The sequence below is a fragment of the Crocuta crocuta genome, unplaced genomic scaffold, assembly GCF_008692635.1.
Source record: "Crocuta crocuta isolate KB4526 unplaced genomic scaffold, BGI_CrCroc_1.0 scaffold127, whole genome shotgun sequence".
NCBI lineage: Eukaryota > Metazoa > Chordata > Mammalia > Carnivora > Hyaenidae > Crocuta > Crocuta crocuta.
Genome location: NW_027532008.1, coordinates 3,201,944 through 3,210,172, shown reverse-complemented (window position 1 = coordinate 3,210,172; position 8,229 = coordinate 3,201,944). Strand labels below are relative to the sequence as shown.

General features: G+C 58.0%; 1 protein-coding gene across 3 annotated transcripts in view; it reads left to right on the top strand.

The window, feature by feature from the left end:
- The first annotated feature begins 5,040 nt into the window (after positions 1-5,040).
- RPS6KA1 (ribosomal protein S6 kinase A1) overlaps positions 5,041-8,229 on the top strand; it is a 27,048-nt gene continuing 23,859 nt past the window's right edge. The window contains exons 1-2 of one of the 3 annotated variants that reach the window (XM_077775888.1): positions 5,041-5,136; positions 7,858-7,984. In XM_077775888.1, the coding sequence (XP_077632014.1) occupies positions 5,077-5,136; positions 7,858-7,984 (187 nt within the window). In that variant the 5' untranslated portion in view covers positions 5,041-5,076. Of the gene's footprint in view, positions 5,137-6,709; positions 7,006-7,838; positions 7,985-8,229 lie in introns of those variants that run through there. The other 2 variants (XM_077775887.1, XM_077775886.1) reach the window with 2 other exon arrangements.

Genomic DNA, 8,229 nt, shown 5'->3' with positions numbered 1-8,229 from the left:
ACATCCTTTTGTCTCTGCGGCTCATTTTACTTGTAGCAGCAGCCCTCCGAGGGTTGGACATTTAGCTTTAACCCCTTTTACAAAGGAGGAAACTGAGGCTCAGACAGGGAAGGAAATTTGCCTGGTAGCACTCAGCTAATGAGTGGGCAGTTATTTTTTTTTTTATTGTTATTTCTAGGAGAGAGAGAGACAGTGTGAGCAGGGGAGGGTCAGAGAGAGAGGGAGATACAGACTCTGAAATAGGCTCCAGGCTCTGAGCTGGCAGTCAGCACAGAGCCCGACGTGGGGCTCGAACCCACGAACCGCGAGATCATGACCTAAGCGAAAGTCGGACATGTAACCGACTAAGCCACCCAGGCGCCCCTTAACATTTATCATTTTTGAGAGGCAGAGACAGAGCATGAGTTACGGAGGGGCAGAGAGAGGGAGACACAGAATCTGAAACAGGCTCCAGGCTCTGAGCTGTCAGCACAGAGCCCGACGTGGGGCTCGACCCCACGAACCGCGAGATCATGACCTAAGTGAAAGTCGGACGCTTAACCGTCTAAGCCACCCAGGCGCCCCTTCACATTTATTATTTTTGAGAGGCAGAGTCAGAGCATGAGTTACGGAGGGGCAGAGAGAGAGGGAGATACAGACTCTGAAATAGGCTCCAGGCTCTGAGCTGTCAGCACAGAGCCCGACGTGGGGCTCGACCCCACGAACCGCGAGATCATGACCTAAGTGAAAGTCGGACGCTTAACCGTCTAAGCCACCCAGGCGCCCCTTCACATTTATTATTTTTGAGAGGCAGAGTCAGAGCATGAGTTACGGAGGGGCAGAGAGAGAGGGAGATACAGACTCTGAAATAGGCTCCAGGCTCTGAGCTGTCAGCACAGAGCCCGACGTGGGGCTCGACCCCACGAACCGCGAGATCATGACCTAAGTGAAAGTCGGACGCTTAACCGTCTAAGCCACCCAGGCGCCCCTTCACATTTATTATTTTTGAGAGGCAGAGTCAGAGCATGAGTTACGGAGGGGCAGAGAGAGAGGGAGATACAGACTCTGAAATAGGCTCCAGGCTCTGAGCTGTCAGCACAGAGCCCGACGTGGGGCTCGACCCCACGAACCGCGAGATCATGACCTAAGTGAAAGTCGGACGCTTAACCGTCTAAGCCACCCAGGCGCCCCTTCACATTTATTATTTTTGAGAGGCAGAGTCAGAGCATGAGTTACGGAGGGGCAGAGAGAGAGGGAGATACAGACTCTGAAATAGGCTCCAGGCTCTGAGCTGTCAGCACAGAGCCCGACGTGGGGCTCGACCCCACGAACCGCGAGATCATGACCTAAGTGAAAGTCGGACGCTTAACCGTCTAAGCCACCCAGGCGCCCCTTCACATTTATTATTTTTGAGAGGCAGAGTCAGAGCATGAGTTACGGAGGGGCAGAGAGAGAGGGAGATACAGACTCTGAAATAGGCTCCAGGCTCTGAGCTGTCAGCACAGAGCCCGACGTGGGGCTCGACCCCACGAACCGCGAGATCATGACCTAAGTGAAAGTCGGACGCTTAACCGTCTAAGCCACCCAGGCGCCCCTTCACATTTATTATTTTTGAGAGGCAGAGTCAGAGCATGAGTTACGGAGGGGCAGAGAGAGAGGGAGATACAGACTCTGAAATAGGCTCCAGGCTCTGAGCTGTCAGCACAGAGCCCGACGTGGGGCTCGACCCCACGAACCGCGAGATCATGACCTAAGTGAAAGTCGGACGCTTAACCGTCTAAGCCACCCAGGCGCCCCTTCACATTTATTATTTTTGAGAGGCAGAGTCAGAGCATGAGTTACGGAGGGGCAGAGAGAGAGGGAGATACAGACTCTGAAATAGGCTCCAGGCTCTGAGCTGTCAGCACAGAGCCCGACGTGGGGCTCGACCCCACGAACCGCGAGATCATGACCTAAGTGAAAGTCGGACGCTTAACCGTCTAAGCCACCCAGGCGCCCCTTCACATTTATTATTTTTGAGAGGCAGAGTCAGAGCATGAGTTACGGAGGGGCAGAGAGAGAGGGAGATACAGACTCTGAAATAGGCTCCAGGCTCTGAGCTGTCAGCACAGAGCCCGACGTGGGGCTCGACCCCACGAACCGCGAGATCATGACCTAAGTGAAAGTCGGACGCTTAACCGTCTAAGCCACCCAGGCGCCCCTTCACATTTATTATTTTTGAGAGGCAGAGTCAGAGCATGAGTTACGGAGGGGCAGAGAGAGAGGGAGATACAGACTCTGAAATAGGCTCCAGGCTCTGAGCTGTCAGCACAGAGCCCGACGTGGGGCTCGACCCCACGAACCGCGAGATCATGACCTAAGTGAAAGTCGGACGCTTAACCGTCTAAGCCACCCAGGCGCCCCTTCACATTTATTATTTTTGAGAGGCAGAGTCAGAGCATGAGTTACGGAGGGGCAGAGAGAGAGGGAGATACAGACTCTGAAATAGGCTCCAGGCTCTGAGCTGTCAGCACAGAGCCCGACGTGGGGCTCGACCCCACGAACCGCGAGATCATGACCTAAGTGAAAGTCGGACGCTTAACCGTCTAAGCCACCCAGGCGCCCCTTCACATTTATTATTTTTGAGAGGCAGAGTCAGAGCATGAGTTACGGAGGGGCAGAGAGAGAGGGAGATACAGACTCTGAAATAGGCTCCAGGCTCTGAGCTGTCAGCACAGAGCCCGACGTGGGGCTCGACCCCACGAACCGCGAGATCATGACCTAAGTGAAAGTCGGACGCTTAACCGTCTAAGCCACCCAGGCGCCCCTTCACATTTATTATTTTTGAGAGGCAGAGTCAGAGCATGAGTTACGGAGGGGCAGAGAGAGAGGGAGATACAGACTCTGAAATAGGCTCCAGGCTCTGAGCTGTCAGCACAGAGCCCGACGTGGGGCTCGACCCCACGAACCGCGAGATCATGACCTAAGTGAAAGTCGGACGCTTAACCGACTAAGCCACCCAGGCGCCCCTTGAGTGGGCAGTTCTTAACTTCCTACCCTGTACTCCTGGCCTCAGCCTCTTCATGCTGGTCTCTCTCTACATGGAGTGCCTTTTCCCCCTCTTTTCTGCCTGGCCAACTCCTGTTCATTCTCAGGGTTTAGCTGGACCCCCCTCTCTGTGGAAGGTATTTTGGGACCTCACCCTAGGCAGATAGTTACTGTCTCTGGGCCATTGCAGCCAGAGACTTGTGTTTTGTTATGTATTTTCAGGAGCTGCCTGAGAACAAGGCTTGAGTCTGCCTTAATATGTGCCCTTCCTAGTGCTGAGTTCCTGGCTTGGGGACAGAGCAGGAACCCGGTGTCTGTGAGCGATGTCCAAAGGGGAAATAGGCTCGCAGGGAGGGTGATCACGAAACACTTCAGTGTAGGCTTTGGAAGCAAACAGTCTTTGATCTTGCTCTTAGCTGTCCGCCTTTCTAGCCATGTGGCTTGGGGCAAGTCACTTTCTGAGACCAGTTTTCGCATCTCTGAAATGGGGTGACAATATCTCCCTCGGAGCTAAGGCGCAGGGCCTGGCAGAACCCATACCAGTAGAGGCTGAAGGAAAGGATGACCCTGGTGCATTATTTGCTCAGTTTCTAAGGAGCACAGTTCTCGCTGTCACTCACGCCAGGCCTGGCCCAGAGCAGCAAGGCCGCCTGTGAACTGTGGCCCCCTCCTTGCCCCCCCCCGGAGGCATGCTAGGGAGACGTAGCAGGAGCTATCTGTCCCCCCAGAGGGGGCAGGCCTGGGAGGCCCTGCATATACTGCCAGCCGGGGAAGGGGCGGTAGGTGTCCATTACAGCCAGGATTAGCAGCTGGGCTCCAGCTGGTGGAGGGAGGCCCAGGGTGGGGACCCTAGGGACCAGGGATCAGGCTAGGGGGCTCTGGGCTTCTCTCCCAGCTGCCCTGTGGGAGGAAGTAGGTAAGAGGAAGTATCTATAGGGGGGAATGGGGCAGGGACCAAGGGATGTGGTCTGGTGCCTGTCCTCCCCCACTCTTGCCACCAGAGGCCTCACAGCCCCAGCACATACCCTTCGGCGAAGGCAGTTGTGAGACTGTTTCCTTCCTGTTGTCCCTTCCTGTACCCTGCTGGCCACAGAGTCTTCCTTTGCGTCTGAGGGATTTGAGGGGTGGTGGGGGCCCCGGCTGGCTCTGGCTCACCGCGCTTTGGGGCTCCCAGGGTCGTCCCAGCCTCCAGACTCCTGCCTGCAGAAGCTGGGTGGCAGCGAGCAGTCTAAGGAGGCGCCTTTCACAACCTGCCGCGGGCCATCATCAGACTGTTGTTGGAGGCCGTTTGAGGACTGGAAGGGGAAGTCCGTGTGTACGTGGGAGTGTGTGTTTCCACATGTCTGTGGAAATGGTTTCCGATCATCGGCCTGTTTGTATTTGTGGGCGTGCCAGTTCCTGTGGGTGTACGGGTGGGACTGGGGCGGCCTGGCCACGTGGAAGAGGGCTGGGCCTGGTCCACCCCTGCCCTAGCGCTCCATGCCCCTTCTCTCAGACCTCTGTGAGGTCTTGCTAGGCCCTTTTGCCCCCCGCTCTCCCCTTGCCCATCCCAGGGGCCTGGGCTGGCGGGCTTCTGCAGGGCAGGGCTGGGTGTGGTGCTGCCTGTGCTGAGGGCTGCCATTTTGGGTGGGTCCAGCCATAGGAAGGTCAGTATGTGGGAAAGGAGCTCCTGCGCTCTGGGCTGGGGCACTCAGAGACTGTGGCCTTGCTGACTTCTGCCCCACATTCTCTCAAGGGGATGTTTGCAGGTGCTGGGATGCCCAATGTGTCACTGCCTCATTGCTTTGTGACTTTTGTCCGTGTTCTAGTCTCCCCTCCTTAGGATCAAAGGAGACCAGGAAGGATGTATCCCTGCCTCCCCCCCCCGGGCCCCCCTCCCCGAGTCATGGGCTTAGGGTCTACAATGTCCCCTCCTCAGCAGGGGAGCCTGACCCATCTTCTGTCCCTCCTCCCTGCAGAGGGGGAAGTGAGAAGGAGGGGGTCAGGGACCCTGCCTTCTGGGCTGGGAAGGCTGAAAAAGCAGAAGTAGAGGAGTAACGGGGCCCTCTGGCCACCGGCTTGAGCCCCACCATGCAGACCCCGGCAGAGTTCCCCAGGGTTGAGAGAGACTCACTCCCCTGTCCCAGAAAGGTGAGCAGAGGGTTGGCCTGCTTCCAGCAGCGTCTGTCACCATGACCCTGGGCAAGGAATGGGTTTGGGAGTGGCTCTGTCCCCTGGGGTTTCCGGGTGACTGCTTCGGTCCCAAGGGAGTGTTCTCAGAGGCAGACAGGCAAGCAAGTGGAGGCTCAAACCTCAGGGCGGGGTGGGCAAGGGTTGCTGTGTGGCCTTGGCTCACCTCAGGCCCTCTCTGAGCCAGGCTCTCTGCCGGTCCCACCCAGGGTTATACTCAGGGGCCTGATGAGCCTGCAGCTTCTTATAGCCGGAGCTTTTGTGGCTGTTCAAGGTCCCCTGAAGATGGGGCTGTGTCTGTCAGGGTCTAGACATAGAATGGGAAGTCCGCAGACCGACCCCAGTACTGAGGGAGGGGGTGGGCTTGGAGGGGCAGGGCAGGGCTCTGAGTGACTTACCTGCCCACCCCTTCCTGGCACTTGAGGCCCGCTGACCCCAGGCCAGGCAGTAACTAGAGGAAGGATTCGAGTTTAAGCTGGCTCTGCCGCTGGTTCTCTTTCGGGCTGGGTGAGTCACTGTCCTCTGGGCCTCGGTTTCCTGTTTCTGAAATGGGGAAACATTTAGGGAAATTTGGATCAGAGGCACAGCCATCGGATTGCATTCAGGAGATGCTCCTCTCAGTCCGCTATCTTAGTCCTGGGCCCTGGCACAGGAAGAAACCTCCGAGGTGTGTCGGCCACAAACGCTGGACTGTCCTCCCACGCGCTAGGTGTTCTCAGGCGGTGTCTCTGCACCTCCCTCCCCACCCCCTGGCAGACCAGCGAGAACCCAGAGCTCTGCCGTTGAGTCCCGGGTCTGACTTTCTGTGTGTCTTTCCTGCCTGCGTGTATGGCCTGGGCATCTGTCGGTCTACTTGGGCCTCACTGACTGGCCGTCTCTTTCTGCCACCCGCCTGCTTGTGTTGTGGGGTTCCTGTCTCTGTCTTCACTCGACAAGTGCCTGTCTTCACCTGTTGGGTACATCTCATACGCTGGGTGCCTGTTGGGTTGTGTCCCCTTCTGTCTCTGCCTGTTGAGTACGTGTCCCATCTGTCTCCACCTGTTGGATGCAAGCCCCCATCTGCCTCTGCCTGTTGGGTCCCCATCTGTCTCTGCCTGTTGAGTTTTATCCCCTTCTGTCTCTGCCTGTCAGACACGTGTCTCCATGCACCTCTGCTTGTTAAATATGAGTTCCCTCCAGCCTCTGCTCGTTGGGTGCATGTTGGGTATGTATTCTTCCTACCGCCCTTTCTTGGGCTCGTGTCCCTATCTGTCCCTGCTCTGTGGGCATGTGTGCCCTCCCCCCTCTGCCTGTTAGATACCTACCTTCCTACCTGTTGATGCCTGCCTCTGCCTGTTGGGTGTCCCTCTTTATCGGCCTCTACATGCTAGGTGCCTGTCTTTGCCTGTTGGGTACCTGTCTACCCCTCAGCAGCTGGGTTGGCCTGGGGCTTTCCCTTTGCAGACCCACAGGGAGGATTGGGGGGAAGGGCCTGAGGGCGGCCCTCAGGCAGTGGGGAGGGGGGAAAAGAGAGGAAGGGAACGTGGTGAGATTGTAGGCCTGGAGCTGGGAAACCACAGGCCCTGAGTGATTGGTGGCCCTGAGCAGGGCCCAGCCCCCGCCCTCACCCTGCACATCCGCCTTGGGCCTGGCCACCTCCGAGGCAGCCCCTGACGCTGCCTGCTCCTGCCATGGTGCCTCGGCCCTGCCGGGCGGATGGAGCAGGATCCCAAGCCGCCCCGCTTGCGGCTCTGGGCCCTGCTCCCCTGGCTGCCCAGGAAGCAGCGGCCCAGGATCAGCCAGACCTCTCTGCCTGCCCCTGGCCCTGGCTCTGGCCCCAGGCGGGACTCGGTGAGTGTGCCCAGATGTCTGGTCCTGGCCTGCCGATGGCCTTTGGAGCAGGTGCCTGGGCAGCGAGTTTGGCCTCAGTTGGCTGTGAACTCTCCAAGCCCCGGCCTGGCCCTGCTGGATGACTGGACCCTGCCCAGGTTTGCTTTCCTAGGGAAGTGAGGAGGCACTTCAGGCCTCTAGGGCAATACCAGCAGACTGGAGGGAGGCCAGAAGGGTCCTAGAACGACTAAGACCTGGCAAGGGGTTTTCAGTAGACTTCTATGAAGGAAGTTTCTATGGGTGGATCATGGAGTCTCTGGCCTTTGCTCCTTTCCACCCCAGACTGGCACTTGGGTTGGCTGGGGAATCTGGTGACTTTTGGGTCGCTGTGCATCTCAGCCCTGTCCTTCTGGCCAGAAGGATCCTGTCATCCATTCTGACCAGGAACAAAAGCCCAGCTCTGCCTCCCCAGTCTGAGCACAAACTCTTACTTCCTATTGTGGGAGAACCAAAACCTTTGCAGAGGGGAGGGGAGCCCCGCAGGGAGGGCCTACGCAGAGCTTTGGGCCTCCGCCAGAGCCTGGGGTTGGCTCAACCTGCCTGTGCCCGGGCGTCTCTTTGGGCCTCTCTAGGCCAGCACGGCAGGAGCAAGAGGAGCAATGCCTCGCCTGACTCAGCACCTTGGTAGTTTGACCCTCCCTGGCCCCTGAGACCCTTTTAGGATTGATGAACCAGGAGGCGGGTCCCTTCGGCATAGCTGTCTGGTGCTGCTGGCAGGGCCCTGTCTGCTCAGGTCTGTTGGGAGTGGGGATTGGATGGGGATTATTGCCCTGGATGAAGCCACCATGCCCACCGGCTGTATCCCTCTGTCAGGATGAGGGCATCCTCAAGGAGATCTCCATCACGCACCACGTCAAGGCCGGCTCTGAGAAGGCCGACCCATCGCATTTTGAGCTGCTCAAGGTTCTGGGCCAGGGATCCTTTGGCAAAGTGAGTCCTGAGCCCGCAACTGGGAGGGCAGCACTGGTGATGTCAGAGGTGGGGGTGAGAGGTCACTGGGGGGTTCAGGATCCAAGGGCAAGGGTTGATGGGTCTGAGGGGAGGACAGGAGGTCACCTTGGGACCCAGGGAGGGCAAGAAAAGGTCAACCCGGAGCTCAGGGAAGTCAGAGGTCAGTCTGACCTAGAGGATGGGAGCTGATGGGCTCAGGCCCCTCCCCCGCTTCTCCTCTGCTTCCCGCCCCCC